Genomic DNA, 25,097 nt, shown 5'->3' on the forward strand with positions numbered 1-25,097 from the left:
TACGCTCTGCCACTCGATCCGCGTTTGAAAGCTCGAGTTTAGGTCACTGTATCTTCTTTTTTGTTCTTTTTTTTTTTTGTTTTATTTAAAAGAGGGCGACGCGCATCCCGCCTGAGTGCGTGTAACAATTGCGTATGTGTGTGTGTGTGTGCGTGTGTGTGTGCATCCATGCATGTTAATATTTAAAGCAAATGGATATGCGCGAATATTATGTTTGTTCGTAGCGATCGAGGATCGTGAAGTCTACGATGGAGCGCAATGATTAAACTCATTAGCTTAATTTTGTATCGTACATATCGTAATCGTTCCTACTTTAGTTTCTCTATAACTCTGTGATGCGTATTTAAATGAATATTTAAATGAATATATTACCGCAAAATTACGGTTTGTCGAGTATATATGTCGAGTATATGTATAATGTTCATCTTTCTCAAACTCATCTAGAGATAGAAAATTTGTAGAGTACATTTCTCTATACTCTATACTTTGGAAATTCGTTTGATACGGAACTGTTCTGTAGGCAAACTTTCTCTTTGCCTGCCGCTTTTTTACGGTATAGTATTCGTTAAAAAAAAAGTAAGCCAATGAGTCACAAGTGTGTTGAGTTTATCACGATCCCGGACATCTAAAGCGAAGATGCTCATGAATCTGTTATGTATCGATATATACGTAAATGGAAACGATCGCATAATAATTTAACAATTAATTTATTATTGTATTATATAGAATATATTGTTATTATTTAATTACCGTGAAAGGACGCGTGAATTTATGTACAAAGTATGACCGAGACTGCGCCAAGAACCGAAATATTTTGCCGGATTTTCTTATTATATTTTTTTTTGCGCCGGTATTGAATAACTGAAGCGATACATAACGGGTCCAGCGGAAAGCGGCGCGTGTTTTATCCGGTACCGTTTTTTTTTTAGTCCCCTGACTATGCGATCTTCGATCGAGTGATTAAGCGATCGGCTGGAAAGCGCGATCCGTTAATTTTTATATTGTGCGTGTCACACTGTCATTAAGTAGGTATAATTATTTATTGGTGAAAGTGGAGGACCGCGTACGCGCCCGTTCGCGGAGAAACCTCCCGGTCTGTCTGTTCGTCATTTCGTTTTATTTTTAATTAGCTCGCTTAATACAGCAAAGGCGCGCCGCCGCATCATAGACGCACCTGCGACCCCGGCAACACCTGCGACCGTCGACAATTTTGGCGAGACCGGCGTTCGCTTGGGATATTTTCTGAAATTTCATCATTAACCCGCAACCGTATTAGCACTAAACTTACACTAATTTTGCGAACGCGTGCGAAATATTAGATAAATATCGTACGAATCTTCCTAATTAATCCTATGCAACGTAAAGCAATTATCACGAACGGAAAAGATAATTAATATCGCGAAGACATTTTACGTTTACGAATAAGTTACCATTGGTTTGTCAATTTTCTGTATGCGTCTTTATGTAATAAATTAAAAACACGATCGCTGTAATTAATCGTAAAGTTACCCCGAGTCAAAAACACGAATATGTAAATTTAAATTATTGAATTAATCAAAGCAATCGTTAAAAGCTTGCGTTCGAACGATGATTAAATGTAAAACTGCGAGTATGTTCGAGTAAGTTGTGGTCGCGCGATTTCTGTTCCGCAGCGAGAAACTCCGAGATGCCCGATCACGATAACGATAAGGTCCAAAGACACACAAGATGGACTGCATGAATACACAACTGATATAGTAAATAAAATAATAACGTTAATAATTTATATTATACGAACAGTCACAACTGTACACAAGCCAAAGAGGTGGAACTAGTAAAGGAGAGACAGAGAGACAAACAGAAAAAGAGCGTATGTGTGCGTGCGAAAGATGAAGAGAAAATTTCAGGCATTTAATATTAATTGTCTTCATCGTACGTCATTTGTCATTGTTCATCACAAAGCATCGTCATTGTCATTTTTCACCATTTATCATTGTCGATGAATTAATTATTATTCTTATAATTATTGTCATCATTATTGTATCATTATATATATAACGTATATATATATTGTACAAAACGTGATAACTACGAATCCTCGCTTAGATAATTCGCATAGTAATTTTCTGTACACACATTCGCCGCGGCAGAAGAAAAATACAATGGTATTTAAAAGATCCAATTGATATTATCTTTTTATACCTATGACCAAGCAGGAAGAATCTCATCGTATAAGTCTAAAATGCAGATTATGAAAATTATGCGTACTTCTAGCGATACAAGAGAAGAGGATAAAAATTCGTCAACTCTTTTAAACATCTGCATCTCAACAGTAACGATTGTAAAAGAATATATGTTGATTTGTTACTGTTGAAATAAAGATCTTTAAATATCAGACGACTTTTTAGCATTTCCGACATTTCTATCCCTTTCTTTACTCAATTTCTATTTTTAAATCTCTTTAAGGTGTAAAGAATACTATATTTTACTTTTATATATAGAAATAAAAAATTAATTTATTAATTTTCTATCTTATTTGTTTGTGCATTAATTTTTGTATAATATTGTATAAATAGGAAATGTCATTCCGTTATTTATATACATTTGAGTAAAACTTGATCAATATTATATATCATTATAACTAAATAAATTATTATTATCATAATTTTCGGCATTAATGATTACGTCATTGTTATTGTTATAAGAAACTTGTGTATTATTTGAAAGAAAGAAGATAATACGAAAGGTAGAAATCTACTTTGCACACTACGTTATCGCCAGCCGATTCAGTTGTTTCAGTGAGATATATTGAGTACCATAAGTAGAGTTTGTTTATCATCAACTGAGTATTTTTATTTGCTTGCTGAAAACTTTATTGAAAAAATATTATGTTTTAAATCGCGAAAAATTGACAAAGAATTAGAAAAATACACTCAGCACGAAGATTGTATCAGCTAAAATTTCAAAAAAGTTTCAAAATTTTTTTAATTTTCAATTATTACAATTTCAAAAATTTGAGATTTTTAATCGCGAGATTCAAGTTCTTGAAAATCGACAAAGAAAAATTAATTGATAAGAAGAGTGTCTAAAATTCCAAGAATGCTTCAAGAATTCCAAGAAAATGTGATCCCAAGAATTCCTAAAATTTTAAATTCAGGATTTTGAACCATAAAAATCCAAATTCTTAAAAATCGACAGAGTATATATAATTAAAAACAAAGTGAAAACAAATCATGAGCAATTCAAGCATTTCAATTTTAAAAAATTGAAATTTTGTTATTTCTTTCTTTTATTTATACATATTATGAAAAAGACTATAATCACATACGTATAATCATCGACAAGATATTATTAATGTCGTATGGAAATTTGCATTACTCTGCTTAAATTTGGACAATTAATTTACAATATATTTATTTTATAATGTATTACTATTATTTTATAACAATATTTATTTTATGATTTATTATTATTGGATATTATGTTTTATAAGTATGTTTTATATTTGTGGCAGGATAATTCGATTTTATTTAAAGCGTTAATTGATCATACAAAGATTTCTTATCGACGAGACGGAATTTACTTCCAGCGCCAGGTAAAGTGAGACTTTATGATCTGCTGTGATGGTACAATCCTCAGGGGCTCACATCTGTGAGTACGGGATTGGCAACCCCGAGGTACCCGAGCTATCTAGTATCTAAGGATATAATTAGGTTACTTTAGTTTGTTGAGAATATAAATAAATAAGGAGACATGCACACTATATCTAAATCACTTATATCTACTTAGAAACATGCAAAATTATTAGTATTAATTATATAGTTAAAACTAAAGATTACTTAAACTGTAAAGATTTCAGGAATTAACTTTTTAAATCAAGTTAAGGTTTTAAATAATTTTTTACTGTATTTTATATTTTAATAAAAGAATTGTTTTTAATTAATTATATAATTTTAAAAGATAATTTCTTATTGTAATATTTTTGTAGGATTATGTACGTAGATTGAATAATATATAGGATTTAATACTAATTAATAATGTATATAATTTACATAAGATTAACGTTTATTCATAAATGTACAGAGACTGCCAGCCAAATTTATATCAATAAATACATGTACACAATTAATTACTCTCTTCAGCGGATACTGTGATTACAAATTAAACAAAGTATAAAATTATTGTTGAGTTTCTTCGATACGATGAGTGCAGAAAGAGCGCAGTGACGAGACACGTTTGTTCAATAATCTAGCAAAATACATTTTTTTCATACTACAAACTTTCACAAGTACAATTGCAGTAATAAATACGTTTATTTTTATTCAAATGGAGCAATTCATATTAAAGTCACAGTACCGAATAAGTTTAGATTGAATTAGTCGCTATACAATAAAAAATTACTCGCACATTTTATTAATTCTACACTTTCGCTTCTGTTTGACATTTTTAATATCGCGTTTTTAAAATTCATTAAAATGATTAGAATAGGATGTAAATTAAACGAATTACTGATATTTTATACAAGCGCGTGATATCCGACAAATTGCTTTTTCTAATTTTACTTTTTAGAAAATCTCGTATAAATGATTCTCCGATGATCACATCATGGAAATTCATACAGGATGTCGGCAGTGATGTGTGAATTAATAAAAAAAAAAGACTTTAGACAATAAAATTATAATTCTAGCGAGTTTTTATTTCGGATGACACTCGATCGAAAACACTATACACTACATTACAATACTTTATTATAAAATATAATTATAAAAAAGATCGTTATTATATATAAATTATAATTTTACTTTAATTACGAAAGAATCACGCGAAGTTTTTTTTTATGTCATATCTAACACGATTGTAAAAGATTCTCCGTGATCATCCAAGAACCAAGAATCGCCACGTGGAAATTGCCGCGTCCCTATTCGGCACGTGTCTCGTCGGCTCCGCGACGGGAAGTATAGAAGGAAAGTGCTGATATGACGCTGATGGACGATCGCATGATCACCACGTAGGTGTCGGCTGACCGCGATCGCTTTAGAGGCGAATACCGCGGTTGGTGCTGGCCACGTAGTTGAGCAACTCCTCAGAGTCCTCGCAGACAAACGGTTTCTCATGGTAACACGCAACATCGTGCCAGGCGATGCCGTCATTGTAAACGTTGTTCAGGACGGACAGGCAGGACTCGTTGGTGCCGTTGATGTCATACTCGGCATTGTCCGGCTGCCTGACCTTCTTGTGGCCGGTCTGCGACCACGGATTGAAACCCCAGCCGTTCGGCGCCTGGTTGGTGGGTGCCATCTTCTCGCGATTCGCCGACCAGAACCAGCCGTACAGGGCCTTGGGCTCGAGGTCACGTCGATTCTCGCAGCCCTTGAAGTCGCAGAGACGTCCGGACGTCCAGATGTAAGGAACGTCGTCTGAGAAAAAAAATAGATTTTGTGTTAAATCGATTGCTCGTCCCCCCCCCCCAAAAAAAAGGCTGAAAATATTTCTGTCACAGGTTTAGCAGCCGTTAAATTAGATATTTTATTTATTCCCGAAAGTATATAATCCCGAGAAATTTTGTGTAATCGAAATTAGCTTTAAACGATTTAATAAATGGCTACATGATTATTAAATGTAAAACTCAAACTTAAGTACACACTTTCGCGACAACTTTTACTATACTATATAGGAAACGAAACTGATGAATAACGTCAAGAAAGAGAAGAAGCATTTTTAGGCACAACCAACGGACGCTGACTTATAATTTCTTATCGAATCACGATGATTACAGAGAAATCGCTTTAAACACGGTAGTTCAGTGTGCGGACTGTGGGTATGAAAAGTCCTTCCAGCGTGTAATTAAACGAGAAGACTAGTCACGTAGTATTCCCGAGCGAAATCAATTCGGTACCATCTTATACTTTCGCCGGATTGCAAAAAGATTCATGCACCGCGCGCGCGATGCTGTTATATAAAAAGACGAGAGTCTCTATAGCCTCAACCCACTTCAAGACCCCCGCATTACCTTGAAAACTGTCGTTACACTCACCGACTCGCCTTCCACGATTCCTCTTCGTGATGAATATCGCTCGTGATGAACAGGTATCATCACGATTATGATAATTGCGGTTAGAAGCGACAGTGAAATCCGACAAATGTTCCGGCAATTTGTATTAATTCGCGGGTGATCTACTGCTTATTCAATTTCCAATTCATGCGATCATGATTGGCATTGCGGTTTAATTTTCCTGGGTCATCGATGAATTCATTCTTTGATTAATTATTTCGGTTTTAATCATTGAAATAGCAAATTAAATTGCTTGCGTCGTCAGATAAACTTTTAATCGTTTTTTTTTTCCCAAATCGAATTATAAAATAAAAAAGAAATACATTTTTAACGACTAGCTATATCGGCAATTATTTATCACAACTTGCACAATCATTCAAGTTCAACATAGTTTCTAATGCTAAAGAAAAACGGAAAAGAAGCAAGATACTAACAAAAGTAAAAGCAGTTAAATTGTGAGTAAGATATAATCCGGTTATAATTGCACTTTCGGTTCTTACGCTTAAACGCATCGCGCTGTAGCCCGAAAGGTCGTAATGAAGAGAATGAGAGGGTAAGGGGGAAGCATCGTCGTTAATCATCCGAATCGAACGCGCAGTGATGTTCCACGTCGGGCCGCTTGTTTCGAAATACTGCCGAATGATTATCGCGTGGATGAAAGTTGTCGTGGTAAATCGCTGTGTCGGTGTCGATATTTATGACTCGCTACCAGAGTCACCATTACGGTTGTATGCCGTGTGAAAACTTTCTAAGTATCCATACTGTCAAAGGGACGCGAGTTGGATTTACTCTTCTCGATTCGAACAAACTTGAGAATTCGTACTTCCCTACTCGTGCGTGTCGTGCTGCGATGCACTAATAAATTATAAGTGAAATAAGAGGAACTGAAAGCGATGTTTCGTGTTTGCTAACGATCGAGGGATGTAACTCTACTTCGTAGACGATACTCTACTAGGCGTTTATAGGTCAAATTTAAATAATTATGTAATTTTTAAATACGAATGCACATCAAAATATTTAATACGTAAACTATTCTCGATTATAATAGATCCAACCGATCTAATGTGTAAAGCAATGTGTATAAGTCTAAGAAATTGTTTTATCGCGAGTAAAGATTTTTCTTTCGGCGGGGTTGTGCTTATTAAAATTATTTCAACTACAAATATGACCTCGCGCCGCGTTTTTCTTTTTTCATGAACAGAAATGGAGCCGTTTTGCTATTTTGTCCTTCGATCATGCATTGATCTCTAATTTACAATGTGGAACAGTAAGAATGATTCATAAAGGAGCGACGCGCAAGTACGTGTCGGCACGTTTCATGAGAGCCCGACGGTCGCGAGATAAAGTACTTACTCTGCTGGATGAGCCTAAAGACCATATTATTTTCTTCTTGGGTTTCTATCGAAATGAGATCCATGCAGTACTCCCTGCAAATGTTTCTAGCGTCTAACCAGTCCACCTTCTGATTGGCATGAGCTGGCACGTGCCCGCTGTAGAAATAGTTGTGCCCTCGGAAGTTAAACTGCTTTGGCCCTGTAAAATATTTTATTATATAAAACCACAATTTAATACTCTATTCCCGTAACTTACACTTTTGTTAAATTACTGTTAATTCAAGCACATTATACATTATTTCTGTTTCCAACAGAAGGCGAGAGATTCGAGAGTTGGATAAGAAACTGAAGTAGCGTTGTATCGTGTCTATAAATGTGAAGAGTATTAGCTTCCCTATTATCATCGCATTATTCATGGAGGTGTCACTCGAGGCTCCGCAGAAAGAATGGTAAATCGACGATTATATCAAACATCGCAATCACGCCTTTCTTTCCTGTTAACAGATCTCTCGATTTAACCGGTGGTTGATAGTTCAGGGGTCAAACAGTGGTTGCGATAGGGTAATCCGTAGATCTATGCTTCCCGCGATCAAGAATGTGTCTGGCTAAAGTCGGCCGCCACCACTTGACCGTAAAGAAACAGTCTTGTCCACTTGAAAGGTCGAAAGATCCTTGCAGAAAAACGTTCTTTTCAGTTCCTCATCAACTATCAACGTCCCACTGTACTTAAATAATCTCACCAAGCGCGCATAATAACGTACATATCAAATAATTTTTTCATTATATATCCCGTATTTTAATCCACGTACGTTTATTAGCGTCATCACGTATACAGTGTAAATTACATTTTGTGTAATGAATAAAAAACGAAACTTGTTTGTCTCAAGTTTTTTCAGGGAGACCGTAGACATACATTACGCGTATAGGGATGCGTAAATGTTAGAAAGGGATATTAATCAAAACAATAAACAGGGAATATATTTCTCGATCAATATTGGTTTCAGAATATGCGACGCGCATAATAAGAAACGCAATTTATAGGAGAGTGTACTTTTCATAAATTCAGCACAAACTGACAGACGAGATACGACGTAATGTCTTTTACTTGAGTAATGCTGAAAAAATGTTTACTAATTCAATTAAAAGACTTCCCACGATTTCATGTGTAGCATTTGTCTTATACGTTGCTGTCGCGTCGACGCGGTCCGCTATTTCTCACTTAATATTTCGTAATGCTCTCGGAGAGTTCTCGGCGCGTTTTCCACTAAACGCTACACGCTACCAGGCACGGACACACCGTTTCGCCGAGCGTCCCGGCCGGGACCGCTAAAGCTAACCACGTTGTTTTATTCCGCGGGCAGGGAATCTGTAATCGGCAGCGGCACAGCGGCAGCGCATCATTATCATCCGCTTTAAATGTCAACAGTCTTACACTTTTTCCCGGTATTTATGCAGGTATGCCTCTCCCCGTCGACGATTTACGACGTGTGTCTCATTATGAGCGCCTAACGCCGCATTACGAAACGTATACGTGCATACGTATCATTGGGCTGCGTTACAAGGAGCATCTCTTTTTTTCTCTCTCTTTCTCTCTTTCTCTCTCGTTCACTCGCTATGATATAACGTTTTATATTCCGCTGCACGTGCGATTCTCTCGCCGTGCATTTTCACTGTTTTCTTCATCCTCTTCTCGGCCTTCCCTTCGATTTCTTCGAACCGATTTTTCGAATTGCTTTTCCATTCGTTGTGACATACGTAACCCATATCTCGCCGTTATTACAGGCGCCAACATCGCGCGATTTTACGCGATCTTAAATATCTGAAAGGCATATATTTTCAAATATGTTTCGAATGACAGAAGGTTCAAACAGAATTCTCGAAAATTTGAAGAGACTAAAAATCTCAATATGCAGTCCATTCCATCAAAAAATATTTTAATAAACGACAGAATACCTTAAAAAATATATATATATATGTATAATAAAGAAGAATAATTATTTACGAAATCACTATACAAAATTGTATGTTTAGAAAACATTTCAAAATACATATTATAATGGACACATATTATAATATAAAACGATGTTTCTTCTATGATTCAGAGAAACGAATAATATACGAGTATATGTATATATATAATTTATATTTAATGCTAATTAAAACGACTGGATTTGCGCGGTATCTTTATTTTTGGCAACTTGGCGGCGCGCGGCGGCAACGGCACTATGTTAATTAAAATTTATTACATGATGTTATATGTGCGTGATGTAAGAGATAGCCATCAAATTTGAATAAAACGAGGAACGACGAGCCGACTGTATCTCCAACTATCTACGCCCTTTTACATTTTACTGCTCGCACGTCCTTGCCCACGTACGTCTTCAGCCAATTGATGATTTCGCCTGGTATTCGTGAGGGATTGAACATGCTAATGTCAAAGGTTGATAATGCCAATGGCAATTTTACAGGCAACTGCTATTTTTTATATCTTTCTTGTACCATTATAATTTAATAAACGGCCGGCCCCGCAATCGTTTTCGAAGCTTCGGTGTCCATTTGTGAATGGAATAGCACTGGACAGAAGAATAAATAGCTCCAGATATCTTGTTTCTTGCGTAGGTAAAACGACTGTGGTTACAGCTGTACTGACGTGGTAATAGTTTAAACAGTCTTGCGAATAAATATCGATTTTTAATAATTACATTTTGAGACGTTTATTGCTGTTGCTGTTTCTGATAAAATAATAAATAAATAAATAAAGGATAACGCGATTACTTTTTGCCGGAAAAGGCAATAGCTTAAGTTTTAATTGGAATGTCTTTGAACAAAGTTTCTCCGCGGACGAGTCGTGTCAGCTATTCAGACGCTCAATTCGAGACTTCGCCGTGCAAAGGCGATTATGTTGCGCGTATCGAGGAAGAAGAAAGACTGTCTGTCAGGATTTACGACATAGGACAAAGTCGTGATTCCCGTTGTCGGTATAAATTTAACGAAGACTTCGCGTCTGTGGAAGATAAGGATTTTATATCCCAGTCGCGTCATTCTGTTCGCTCATGGCGTTTGATGCATGGGACTTGAATCGAATCGAATGTTTCGTAATACGAGCACTCTGATTAGCGATTCCCCCTGTTTTATATTGTGCGTGAATATTGCTTAAAAATACCCAATAGTCATTTAATAGTTCTTTAAATTTAAAAGTTAGAAACATTATGAAATAAAAATGTTAAATGATTTTCATAAGCAAATTTATTTAAATTAGAAATATCTTTCTCTTTTATGACCATAATATCAGTCATGTCGCGTATATCTTCATTTCTGCGACTAATAATAGATAAATCGTTGTATTTCAGTATCGATAATGGAACCCCGGCTGCCGGCACTGAAATATGAACAGCTATCGGTGTCGATGATAGTTTTTTAAGAAAATTGATGACGGGAACGTGATTTCTGCCGCCTCGTGAATATTAAGAGCTCTATTAAATAATCGTAAAATATAACAACATGTCGCGTTACTCTTGATTAATGGATAGATGCTTGACACTTTAAAGACTATCTCACAGGAGTAATATTCGACCAGCCCCAGTAGTAATATATTTATAAATAAAACGAAAAACACTGCGTATAGGTAAGAGTTTATCGCGATGTTGCAGCCGTTGTATTTAGAGAGTAATTTACGCTTCTGTATTGATCGGAGTCACGTGAGGTGAGTTCAATGTGTTAAATGGAGAGGCGAGCCACCACGTGTGGAACTGACACGAGTTATGATCTCGACTGCATTAACCGGAAATCGACACGTAAATATTATAAAACATACTACATGCGTTTGCACTGTCGTGTGTCATTATGTGGCTGCCCTCGTTTAGATCGATAATTTCCATTGAATCTTGTGACGTGTTGCATCAATACGATCGCTTACCTGTGCGTGTCGTCAGTGTGATAAAATATAGATCGATACATACGCTAATGCTTAAATATTCTATAATATCGTGGAAATAATTAGTTTCATGTTCATAAGAATAAAATTTAAATCTAAAAATAAGTTTTGCGTTATAAGAAGTAAACTCAAAATGAAATTAATTAATTAGGGTGTGTCCAGCATATAATAGTCTAATGTAAGAAATATAATAATATACTTTTTCTTCTTTTGTGCATAATTATAGAAATTTTAGATTCAGGTTTATACAAATGTCACGTGTTTCATTATCATGCGAAAGTTAACGTGTATAATATTAAATGCGTATTATTAAGAGAAACGGTAAGTACACAGAAGATGACTGTGCGTGATTATATCATCATTAAACGTGGCGGATTTCTTTTCCTTTGCTCGCATGCAAAGACAACGGTGCATCCGCGTGCATCGAACGAAAAAAACGTTCGCCTCTTGTCGGACAATCGCAATTTACGATCGTTATGTCAGCATCGATTAAACATTTATGCCCCTGGCGCGTCTCACACGTTTGTGTCAAGGAACTCGCGACAGTAATCGCTTTTAATCGTGCGAGCTGTTGCTCACCAAGGTTCATAGCGCAGATTCTAACGCGATACTAATAATAATTAAACAATACATTCATGCATCAGCTTGATAACAAATTAACGAAAATACAAAACTCGAAAAAGTTTAGAATCAAATCTTTTGTTTTTACAGCAACATAACATTGAATTATTTACTTAAACTTTTCTCATACAAAAATTATATAAAAATCTTTTTAAGTCTTTAATATAAATTGTCAATTTATTGAAAACATGCAGAAGAGCAAATATAACGTTTTATTAGAACTTTTGCTACATGCAATAACTGCAACTACAACTGCTTTGAAATATTAAGTTAAGATTTATCGATCACACTATACTGATTCATCGAAGTCACTTAGCATTCAGCAGCGGCGATTTGCAGCTTAAACTGTAAGAGCAAACTATGTTATTTTTTACGACGAAATATATATTTCTTGACCATACACTCCATCCATTTAGGTTGGAGAGAAAGCTGATTTAGTAACGTGACATCAGTGCGGCTTCAATGTATTTCGAGGCATTTCGACAGCACGATTCACTTCCGGCATTACCATCGGAATATCGTTTTAATCTCGACGAACAAATCGGCTCTTCGGACAAAAGTATCGGCGTTTAATTGACATTACTTCCCATAACAGAAACAATCTATTAGACGAGTGCGTCGCTTAATGAGCGACATAATAAACGTGTACATTAATGAGCGAGCTTCTCTCGTAAAATGCGGATGTTGCTACAATCGCAGCCGATCTCTGCTAATTGTCACGCAAGCGGATACCAATCGTGTGCGTTTTTTCTCCGCGTGTGAAATCCACGAGTGGCGAGACTCGCAGGCTCTTGGAAATGACGCGTCATCCTCGATGAGGCGCATCACGTCATGATAAAAATAGGTAAACGTTCGAAAGTGCAATTTCTTTGAAGGAAAAAAAATTCTTGCATTTTTTTCTTACTGTTTTTATAAGAATAGTAAAATATGAATATAATGATACATAATGATATCAAAATTTAAAACGTTTAATCTGAAAATTGAGTTTTACAAAATGTAGTGACACGAGATATACATAGCGACATGAGGCTATGATAAATTATTGATTTAATACCCGTTATTGAATTAAGGATTTAATTAATATCTATGACTAGGCAACAAAAATTATTATGTCTACGGCCATTCTAAATCCAATTCTAACATTAGTTAATATTAAGCGTAATCAATTCCATTATTTATTATCGCATTTGTGTTTTAGCGATAAACAAATAATCAATTAATTATAATAACACAATTAAACTGTTCCCTAATTGAATCCTGCTCCACGAGTGAATTTTCGACGGGAGTCAGTTTCTCATTCGCGAACGAGATCAGTGGGTCGACGGCGAGTCGTGAATAAACAACGTTCAAGCACGGAGGCGAAGGAAAAGGAAACTCTCCGTGGCTCTCCGCACGAGCTGCCTGGCGAAGGTGAAACTTTTTCTCTTTGCACGACGGGTCAATGGGTCCCGGCACGGCTTGTCTCGTATGGGGATAACGGTTTTCCCCATGCTCTTCTCTTTCGGTTTATCGCAAAGCGATCAATCCTTGATATTCACGAAAAGAAACTGACGATTATTACCCGGTAATATTCTCTCCAGCAATGACAATTAGAAAAGCTTATTTCGCATATGTCAAAACTTATACATTTTACCAAAAAATATGCTTAATGCAAATCCAATATTTTTTCCAAAGACAGTATATGGAGACTCAATTAAAATAAAAAAGTAATATCTCTTTTTTTTTAATTATATTGTAGTAAATTATGTTTCACGCGATAGTTATGTAAATCCTTACAACTGTCCCAAAGTATGCGGATAAAATTAATCGAAAACGACTATATTTTTCTATTCAATAAAAATTATCACGTAAAAATTGTTCTGATGTATAAAATGCTTGTAGCAATATCATATTATGAAAATACATTTTTATACGAATCGTGCTTGACCATTACATGTGTAAGCGACACGCGGAGGGATAATCTCCGTTGTTGTCCGATTTCACAAGCAGTTCCTGACATTTTCGTGGCGATGTAGCGCCGGCCTTTTGTAGAGTTGTCAGTCAGTCAACCTCACGACGAGTAAGATTGCAACAGCTGATCGGTCAGCCGCACTGTCATAAGGCGATTTAACGGCGATTTGTTAGCGACGGTCTTTTATTCGGCGTCAGTCGCGTTGCGCAATTGTGATTAACGGCGGCATAATACGTCGATTAACCCTACGCGCGATTGTCTGCCTCAATTTTTTTTCACTCCGAACTTGCGAAATTATCGGATGTCCTTATCACGCTTTTGAGTCCATCGTGAAATCGTCCATAATTGGGTGAAGTCGTCGTTACAAGTCGAACGTGAAGTTTCTATTTAATTAATTATATTATTTTTATTTTAATAATTATGTATTACAGTTATTATTTATTCAATCACTAATTATGTGTGTATTGATATATCTGATCATTGCATGTAATATTTCGAGGTTAATATTCTACATTTAACGTGTAAAACAAAAAGCTATCTTATAAGTGGCAGATTGCTATCAAAGATCATACGCGCACTATTACATCGCGTGTTAACAAGAGATCAAGGAATAAGTATAGCTCGCAAGCCTATCTTTACATTTTTTTCTCTTTATACATAGCAATATATTACAATACTTTACAGACCACACGTATCGGTGATTTGACGCACAAGGCAGATTTTCACTTCGCGCTAGGCTCGACAGGAAAATTTGAAAATTGTATAAAATTACCGCATCCAACAGCCGCGACTGTAATTACAATACGCGCGAGAGTAATGTGGTAAAGCATGCGGACACTTAATCGCGTATCTTCACCGTAATAGCACCGTCGGACACCGGTTTAATAGGCCGATGGGTATTATATAATATCCACGGCCGATACTTGTTCACATGTATTACTCAACAAGCGTGTCATTACCGCTTGCTTTAAGAGTATAAGACACGCACGCACACATTACGTGTTCGATTGTATATACTATAACGGCCGCACGGTATTCCCGTAAGTTTAGAAAAATTAAATCACAATGCGCTTCGTTAATCCTTTATATTAATTGGAGAGATCCGACGAAAAGATTTGACACATCGAGATCCACATCCGATATAGATGGACATATGAGCCGGAGACCGAATGAAATAGTGGTGCAAGTCCTACGTGATGATGCGAATGCAGATTAAAACTATTGCTCATACTTATATGTTGAATCTTTCTGCAGTTTTTTATGCGTACTTTTGACACGGCATAAAATTAATTCTACAGCTCACTTCTCATAGAATCTTTAGAAATATCATCGTAAATTTCATATGCACCACAACATTGCGCGTGTACTTAAGCGTTTTCGCATTCTTTTTTCGCCGCGCGGCGCAAACTAAGGGTTTGTATCGGTATTGTGTTTCTGCACATTCTTCGACGCGCGTGCACCTGCATTGACACGCTTATTACATACTTTTTCTCGGCGCGAGCGCGCGAGGATCACGCTATACACCTGATTACTATTGACTTAGTCGCGGCAAACTCTATCTTGCCATCCTGCCTGCGATCGGGCATTCCAGGGGAGCGAGCATGCAATCATTAGGTTGTTAGGTGATTGTGGTCGTATCCGAACATCATTACGTTGCACCATTGCGGCAAAGCCGATTCACTCCCACGGCCTACTCGTGCCTCTCACGTTATTAAATACCGTGGAAATGCGACCATTTGGAAATTCCGTATCTCTCCCTGTCCCCGCGCTTTGCACTTTGACTCGCGCGAACGCGTTGCTCTACATATTCCTGCATATTCTACTTGTTTCGTTCTTCTCGGTTGCAAGAGACAATCTTTTAGCGCGTTGGCAATCCAAACAGCCGTTTTCTCTCGATAATCTTTGCTGGCACTGACGTCGTCTCGCGCTAATGAAGTAAACTTTCTTTCTTTTTATACGCGTTACAAGAGTGGTTATATAATACAGGAAGATACGACAAATTACTGATCGTAGCTATAGTCAATCAAGGTCGTTAGCGTGACTTTTTAGCATCGTCTTTTTTCTACTTATATCGATAGCCAATATGATCTACAAGAGGAATAGAGAATCATGACTGATGTTGATGTTAATCAGTTTTTTGAAACCAGTATTAGCTGCGATGAGCTAACATTTTCTGGCTATAGACCGATGGTATTAATAACTCGCGAGAGATAGGCGAGAATATTACCATTTGAATAACCCTCGATGTCCTTGCTATGACGTCATTAACGAAGATCTTACTGAATTAATCTGACGCGTATAACAATGTTGAGACATCCTTGCGGAAATTGTCTGACCGAAGGCAATGCTAATTCAGTGATGCTTAGTATTGCGTTACACAAACGGTCATTTTGTGAACTATAGGCCGCAAGACTGGATCGGAATACCATTAGTCGAGGAGATTGCTACTTAAACGAGTAGAAAGCAAACGATTGTCGCAATCATTCGGTAGCAGAAACGTAGTAGATATTTATTGCATTGAGAAGACATTAAAGTGATACAATATTATTCAAGGATAGATATTAGAGATACATTGTCCATATCTTTTTCTTTTTCCTTTTACAAAACAATGCGACTTAATAATTTTATACTCATTATTTTGTTATGATATAAGACTTTATCTTTTTTATTATTAGAATACAAATATATTACACGTTATAAGCTAACGAAATATATTCGTTTTGACAAAGTTCTGGAAATTAAGTCGATTTTTGCAATAAGTGAATCGTTGAGGCACGAACTGGCTATTTGATCAAGTGGCGTCGAGAAAGTGTACATCGGACAAGATAAAGAATCGCCAGGAAAGTTCGCGAGATGCAGTATTATCGGGAACCTGTTGGTGGTAACAAGTGGACGCCGCAAGCCGGTACCACCTACTCGCGGCGATCAAAAGTGAATACCCGGAGCGCGTGCTTACACAAGAGTCGAGAGAGGCTCGTCTGCTTTTAAAAGTAAACTCGTAGCTCGTGAAATTGCGCGAGGGGCCTTCCCTTCCCCTGCCGCCTTCTTAGCGTGTATCAGCATTGTAACCTCGATTCCTTTGAGAGACGGCACGACGGTGCCGCGCGCCCGAGACGCACGATTGCCCCTTCTGCGAGCTGAACAACGATGAAAGTCCGCTGCGTTTCTTGTTTTACGGGCGTTTTACGCGCGGGTGATCTAATCGAGGCAGGCTCGGGCCGGTTTCGTGAGCGATGCACATCACCGTGTCACAACGCCGAGTTTTTCCATCCACCGTGAAAACTCGGTTAGGCAGTGCTTGTACGCGTAATTAGACCGTTTAACGATTCGCTCCTGTATCTATTATTCTACTATTGTAAGATGTCATAAAACGGCCGTCCCTCCTTATTACGAAACGAGCGACGAGCTAAACTTATTAAATCTTGTCAAATAAATTGCGCAAGTGACAATCTACCAACAGTCTAGACACAAAAGTACTCTATAGATCTTGCGCGTGTATAATAAATTACGTTATGTTATCGCAGATCGTAATAATAATTATCTGGATGGATTATCGATCTATTTGATTGATGTTTCCAGCTTAACTTGCACAATATAATAGGCGATAGGTAAATTTACTAATCCTGTGATGTCTCGAATTCACACACTGAGAAAAAAATGTTGTAAATTTGACAAAACTCGTTTAGTTGTAGTGATTTGTTTAATGCAAATATTAATATATTTAAATCAAATGTACGTGAGTAATATCAAGAAATTCTGAATCTATTTAAATATAATATTTTTTGAATTAACAAATGTTAGCTTGACAGCCCGTGACCGCTGCATTTAGTTGAATCAAATAATATTTCTTTGAATCTACGATTTTTTTTTCTCAGTGCAGACAATGCAAAATCGAGTTAAATATAAAAATTGGGCTAAATTTTTCCCCTCGCAATGCACTATGCACTACTGCCCGCATGGGGTGAGTGATGATTGAAGCGTTAATACCGGAAGGTACTTACGATTTGCGCACTTTTGCGGTATCGGAAGAGACAAGAATCTTCCAGGTCGGTTACTGTGCGGTCGAGCTTCATTGATCGCCGGCTCGGCGTTGGCGAACGCCGCGAGGAGCACTACGGCCAGCGGCACCAGCATCATCTATCACAGAATAATAGAAAGAATATTATTACAGATAATAAAGCAAGATAAATCACTTAATTTTGCAATTTGCGATAATTTTCGTACATTTTTTTTACAATAAAAATAATAAATGTTTGTTGTATAACTTTAATTAATGCATATCTCGAATAATGTAATTGATAATATATACCTTTTTCAGATTATATAAAATATTTTTCTTAGGAGTAAAAATTATGTGTCATGATTGAAAGATAATACATAGAAACGAGTAAACAGTGAGTATACCTTATATGAGTAACATAAAAGATCTGTAGGCAAATCGTCAGGCGATTTTTATATGTTAATGGGGATCTCCAGGATCAAGTTATTAAAATATCGATTCAGATATCGCAATTTCATCGACCACTCTGCGACAGTCGGTGAGAGTTTCGTACGTAATGGGGTTGACATACAGGTACGCGATTTCATTTCACCGACACATACAGTTCCTTTCCATCAGGCAGAAGTTTCTCTTAGGGAGTGTCTCGTCTAACGAAGTCGATTTTTTTATGCATGGACGTCAGTACGTTAATTATTCATTCGTTATGTGATCCGTCAAATCATATCGACATCGATTGAAAATTTCTCCGGCAAGTTGAAAAACAATATATCAAGAAGTATCGAATATCATTAAATTTATATTGGAATAATTTTAGAAGCAAAATAATTTTGTAGAAGATAGTAGAAAATTTTTTAATGGAAATTTTCTCTACAATTTGTATAATAATTTATCTTGTATACGTAAATTTTTACAAATTGAATAGTAATTAATATTAATTATGCTATATAATGTACTCTTTCCTTCTTTCTCTAAATGATATTGCTTTCACCGAAATTTTATAAGTCTTTTTACATCACTTGCATATAATCAATTTATTACATTCTAATCCGCTAGGGTACATTTGTGATGACAAAACAATAGCAATTTCTATTTATGAGAATCTCTATTGTATGTACTAATTACAAAAAAGTATAAAAAATATAACATATAAATAAATCCGAAAAAAAAATAAATCCGAAAGCTGTCCAGTGAGTCTTAATTACGAGCATGATTTAAAAGTTTTAGGAGTTAAATTTCGTTTAGTTCAATTTTCGATGCTGCAGATAGAGGAAAAAGTAAACTTTACCTTAATTGTATATTTATATGTGCATATATCGCGTTTTTGTTATCATAAATGATCATAAAGATTTTTATCTCATTTTGCAGCATCGAAATTTGAAGTCACTGAAATTATATCGTAGATTTCAATTCGTCCGGATTTCAGCACTCACCTTGTATCACTTGTCTCTTGGAAAAATATGGATAAGACTTGGAAGACGGCGGTTAAAGAAACGTGGTCACTGATAGGATATGAAGAGACAGGCACCTTCACCGTCGATTATATAGAAATGGTCCCCACCAGGCCGCAGACTCATCCCACCCTTCGCTACAAGGACCCAGCGAGATGTTCCGTTCGAGACCTTAGTCATAATTAGTTCGGATAATTAAGAGTTAGAGATCCCGTGTATTGATTCTTGAGAAGTAGGCGGTAGTGTGCCCTCGCAAGCGACGAGAGATAGATTTCACATTTTTTTTCTCTTCCTTTTATTGTGAGCCAAATCCGGTCCGCTTACAGGAATTAAAAGGATGGATTTAATGGAAGAGGATGACAGGCGATAATTGATTGACACAGTAACGAGAATAACTTACGCCATCATTCTGTATAAGACTCGAAGATATTATCTCCGGGATGCTTCGTTAATTTTGATTAAGTTATGATTACATTTTCGCGATGTGCATAATAGGTACAGTTTTTAGAATAATGATCATTATGAGATATAAAAAAAATAATTTGATGTTATTAAATAATTTGATATAAGGCGTACATTTGATTTTGTTTATTGAAAATTTATTGCTGTGTTTATAAAATTCAAGTTTTTATACATAGAAAAAACAAAATCTATATTATTATGTGGAAAACCTGCGTGTACTTAATTATAAAAAAATTATTATAAGATATACGCGTGTAAAAAGAAAAATATAGACTTTCCTATAACTGTGTAAATTTTGTAAATGCAATTCTATCGAGAGAGAAAGATAAGATTGTTCGACGGTGCATCGATCCGATCGAACTTAAAGCGGTCGAGCGATCGATCAATGTTCACCTATATTTTTTTCTACGCGTTTAATGATAGGATAGGTTGGAGTTAACAGCTAATAACAGTTGGAGTAAACTTTTTGTTCCCACAATCGTACCGGCACGATGTGTTGGTTACACACGATCAGCAATTTATAACTAATTTTTTTCACATGTCACGAAGCTAAACGACTAATGTTTTAATATGAGTTTGAGTTTATTGATAAATAAACTTTGAATATAAAATTTCTGTCAAAATTAATCTGAAATTAAAGAAGAAGAGTATATTTTATTAAATGTTTTTATCTTTGAAGCATAATTTCACGATGTCTTTCTAAAATTAACAAATCTAAATCTCCTTAATTAGGCCAGGTTGGAAATTTTCAAAATCTGTCACATTCTTGAAATATCCTTTAGCTATTCTGACACGTTTCGCGCAATTGAACTGGATTCTTGCCGGTTTATCTCAAATCTATTATATCTATTTATTAGAAGTCTTGTGTTAATTAATGCACGGCCTAGAAAGCGTATTTTGTTCGGACACTCGTGGAAGTGTTTATCGTCATCATGAATTCAGGCACACATTGCGCGTTGATAGTCGCAATAACGGTAGATAAAAAAGACTTTCTATTTCTTTGAGTCTCTCTTAATTCAAATATGACGAATAGTCGGCCGCACGTATCGCTCGTTTCATATGTTAATATAGAGTCTTTTGAGCACGGCGAGACGGAATTCTCTTTCTTTGATGGAACAATGACCGTATGATCATTAAATTCGTTTATTGTTAATGGCATTTACATTACATTTACAATAAAGACGTAACGCACGTCGATAATTAAATACGAATTTATATTGTAAAAATTAACACATGGTATTCTTCATATGATCTTATATACTTTATTTGCCTACATATTATATATATGTAAGAAATATTGCAATATAATTTAATTGATACATAATTTTACTTTTTGTAATAACAAATTTTATTTTACATAATAATTCAAGAACTACATAGCTCTATTGAATTCTATCTCAGAAACATTGACTGTCGTAATTTGCAACAAAATTAAGAGTATTCTAAATTCAATAATTTAAAAAAAGGTTAAATATCTTACCTTAATTCTTACGCAAATTAAATTTTTATTGATATATAAGTCGAGTTAAAATAAAATATATGAAACACAATTTTGGTGTCTATTAATATCTTGGAGTTAACTAATCTAAATTATAAAAGTGTTAGTGCGGATAGTATTCATTCAATATTTTTTACAAGCGTAGTCCAAGCATAAATAACACTTTCTAGAGCACTCTATTAAACGACGATATCTACATTGTGTATTGTACGGTAGTCACCAACCGCGCTAAACACCTTATTAAATTATTATCGAGACATTGTTTTGCGCGCGAGCTCAAAACCTGTTACTTGCTCGTATCGAGTAATTGAAACAGACAATGGAGCAATTAACATTCCCGGCAATTAAAGCAACACCCGCTTCTTTTCGCACGTCGTATGATATTATCTATACGCGTTTTATCGCGTTCACAGTCGTTTTGACGAAAAGATTGCAGTACTAGATTTTGTAATTGGTGGACGTCTTTTAGTGGCACCGAATTTCAGAAAACGTCACTCGCGAGCGGAGACGATTCCCTGGAGGCGATGACCTTGAAGATGCGCTTCGTCAACTTTCACCAAGTGGTAACATAGACGCCGTAGACGGGTAACAGGCTAGTCAATGTCATCCGTGCTGCAACTCGTGGTTAAGGCCCGAGTTTCATTCTCAGAGTTTCCACGGTCCACGCTGGAAAAGTGGAGGAGGTTCCGGTTGTGTCAGACTAACGAAATGCAAGTGTCTCTGCGGAGGAAATTGACATGGGCATGCACAAAATGCAGAGGCGATATAAATCTTAGTTAATCCCCATATAAAGTAAAGAAATGCTCTAATTTATTTATAACGTTTATTAATTTTCTATTGAATTACAATTATCATTTTTTATACAAATCCATAAACGTCCACTTATATCCAATAAAAAATATTGCAACAATGATATACATAGTTTTGTGCAGATCGTAACAAAAGCGCCATAGCTGCATTATGGTGTGTTTAATACCATATATGAGGCCATGAAATGGCCACTTATAAAGTCCACAGTATTTCCCACTTCTCGAGGCTAAACTGTCCGGAGAAGATATTAATTATTATAAAATATTGTCATAATTAATTCTTTAATAACTTTAATTCATGATCCTCTTCACGGTTCTTCCCTGATATAATTATGCTATGACTAAACTTAATGTCAATGCGTAGCTTGATAATCATCATAATAATCGTAGCTCCTCGATATCTTGTTATATATCATTGAACGTTAAAATCACAGATATTTTTATATCATGTGGAATTCGAGGATGAGGACTGTACATATAGTGAATAAATAAAGGCAATATTTCTTAGTATTCATTCGAATATTGCGGCAAATATGAGCATCCAAAAGATATCAAAGATTGAATTATAGAACATTATGTTCTCTCCCTCTTTCTTTTTTTCTATGTATCGTCTTTACGATATATTTGGAATAGCATTATATAAAAATTGTATTATATTGTTTCATTATATAACAATTTTATAATGTCATTTCCTACCAGAACACTGGAAAACTGTAAAACAATTATATTTGGATAACTTCATGCTTTCAATTCTTTTTACTTGCACAGTCGAACAACCCTTTGGTTGCGATTCGTGCCATAATAAATCAGGATTCGTAAGAGTGATTTGCGTATATACGCATATCCTATACATACACGCACATACGTACGCACTAATATATACATATATATACAACAATCACGCATCGTCTTCGCGCTGATGTAACACTTTTGCCTGCAGCTCCGGTAACTTCTCGAACACCTGTTAAGCGCGCTCGTAATAGCCGCGACGTCGGTCGACGATGTATACCTTACGGAATACTTGAGATTTCTCTCTGTTATAAAATCACGTCGCCCGAATTCGGATGCAGTTGTTTCATTTAACTTAAAAAGTATCAGTTCCAGAGTAAAAAAAATGCAACGATAAATAATAATAAAGAAGAACAGATTCTTTTTTTCTTATGTAACTCTGCTGTTCGATTTATTTCTTTTAATATTAGTTTGTTTATTTAGCATATTGGGTTAAATAGAAGCAACTACATGGTTTAACAAAGCCATTACAATAGAAAACATTTTTGGACAATAATTTATTTAAAGCATCTCAAAAAAAGTTGAAATATTTAAAAAAAATAAAGATTAATATCTTAATATAAAAAACTAAGAATGTGAAGAAACAATATAGTAATTATGGAATAAATAACATTTTCTAATTGTATAATCTTTTAATAATTAATAAAATAATACTATAATAGGACGTAATAATTATCGAAAAAAACCTAAAAATATATAAAGATAAAATTCGTGATAATTAAAACGAATGTAACATTAAATTAAATAATAATAATATTAAAAATATATTTTATGTAAAGAATGTATTATACAAACATTAATATATAGCTACACTCTTTTGCAGCAATCACGTTCAATGGTGAATCGATGGTTCATCGACATCTCCAATGGATTACAAATTATTGAGGATCATCCTTGAAGTAGAATATAGGAATGAAAGATATACTTTCTCGGACGCTAGGAAATTATGTAAGGCGTGATACAGAGTCAAAATAACAAACGATGGAATGTGTCCATTAGCGATGGTGGGAGCAACGGCGACCTTGGTGCCATCGATGGTTTCGAAGTTTGATTCAAGGATTCGATTTTGATGTTCCTAAAATTAATGTGTCGAACTAAACTATTTAATTGCAAATAAGACGAAATATTCTGAATACGAGGCTGAAGTTTCGAAAAATGAAGCAAACCAAATATGTTTTTGTCGCGTGGAAAGATTATTTAATTTGTCATGTGTGCAAGAAATAAGCAACGAAAAAATTATTTAACAATAAAAATTGATTTTTAAATTAATACTATCTATATATAAAAAATGAGACTAGCAAGAACATTAAATATTTCAATTTGACTGAGTTTATTATTTTCTTGCGACGTCTCGAGGGCCATATTTTGTATCTTCGCATAAGAAAAAAGTATTATTTATTTTCGTGCCATTCGAAAAATGACAAACAAATGCGAAGATTCGAATTACGAGCCGACACGCATCTCCGACTGTTTATTTCAAGCAAGAAACGCGAGTTGGACTGAAAAGGCCGCGCGGCTTCGCACACGCACGTGAAGAAGAAACATCCGTTTTTGTCCTTCATATCGTTAAATGTCGTCGGTACTTCATTTAGATTAAGTACAATACCTATGCCTGCGCCAACCTTTCGACGGTGACGGCCTTGTTCCTCGAAATTTATGCCTTTTAGTATGCAGGCGTGCGCATATAAATAGCATTAACGTTGCCAAATGGCCAAGATGTGATAAATTCAATACAGTTTATCCACGCGTATGACGCACGCTGGAACCAACGTTCTTACGTAGTTAATTGTAATAATTAATGCACGTCATTTGAGTTGCTCGCCGCGTTGGTGCAATAAAAATTGCGAACTGCAATTAAGCCGGTGCCTTCTGATTGCTGATATTTGGACGCTTATTTTCCCGGCCTGAAACACAGGCATGTGCATGACAATTTTGCACAACGCTTTGCGACCGACCGAACAATGCAACGTGCGATCATTGCGAAAGATCGTGCGAATGCGTAGATACGTAGATAGCGTGTGCAAACAAAAAATGTGTGCGGAAACCGGCGCTAAGTTCCGTTTGAGATTTATCGCACTTTTGACGGAAATTTCATCGGTAGGTACATCTGACCTTGACTCCTCCGCCGAAGTGGAAATAGCAGCGCGCATCCAGCTAAGATCATAATTTGCATAAAATTTATCCCACTCGATAAATTTAACGAATTCCGTCCGATGTAAA

At 35.7% G+C, this 25,097-nt stretch overlaps 1 protein-coding gene across 1 annotated transcript; it reads right to left on the reverse strand.

Annotated features, from left to right (window-relative positions):
* Window positions 1-4,021: 4,021 nt before the first annotated feature.
* On the reverse strand, window positions 4,022-19,403 carry LOC112455727. Its single transcript, XM_025017860.1, has 4 exons — window positions 19,302-19,403; window positions 17,873-18,008; window positions 7,385-7,564; window positions 4,022-5,396 (listed from the first exon to the last, which is right to left on the reverse strand). The coding sequence occupies exons 2-4, from the start codon at window positions 18,006-18,008 to the stop codon at window positions 5,014-5,016; spliced, it is 699 nt and encodes a 232-aa protein (XP_024873628.1). The 5' UTR covers window positions 19,302-19,403; the 3' UTR covers window positions 4,022-5,013.
* Between the last annotated feature and the right edge of the window lie 5,694 nt (window positions 19,404-25,097).

Source organism: Temnothorax curvispinosus, unplaced genomic scaffold, assembly GCF_003070985.1.
Source record: "Temnothorax curvispinosus isolate PA1 unplaced genomic scaffold, ASM307098v1 QBEX01000525.1, whole genome shotgun sequence".
NCBI lineage: Eukaryota > Metazoa > Arthropoda > Insecta > Hymenoptera > Formicidae > Temnothorax > Temnothorax curvispinosus.

What these genes read in the sequence shown, in the direction of transcription:
- LOC112455727 (XM_025017860.1), bottom strand. Translation starts at nt 18,008, where the DNA reads ATGATGCTGGTGCCGCTGGCCGTAGTGCTCCTCGCGGCGTTCGCCAAC. An exon ending in ACCGCAAAAGTGCGCAAATC is followed by an intron (nt 7,565 to 17,872) that starts GTAAGTACCTTC and finishes AATATTTTACAG; the next exon opens with GGCCAAAGCAGTTTAACTTC. An exon ending in CTTTAGGCTCATCCAGCAGA is followed by an intron (nt 5,397 to 7,384) that starts GTAAGTACTTTA and finishes TTTTTTTCTCAG; the next exon opens with ACGACGTTCCTTACATCTGG.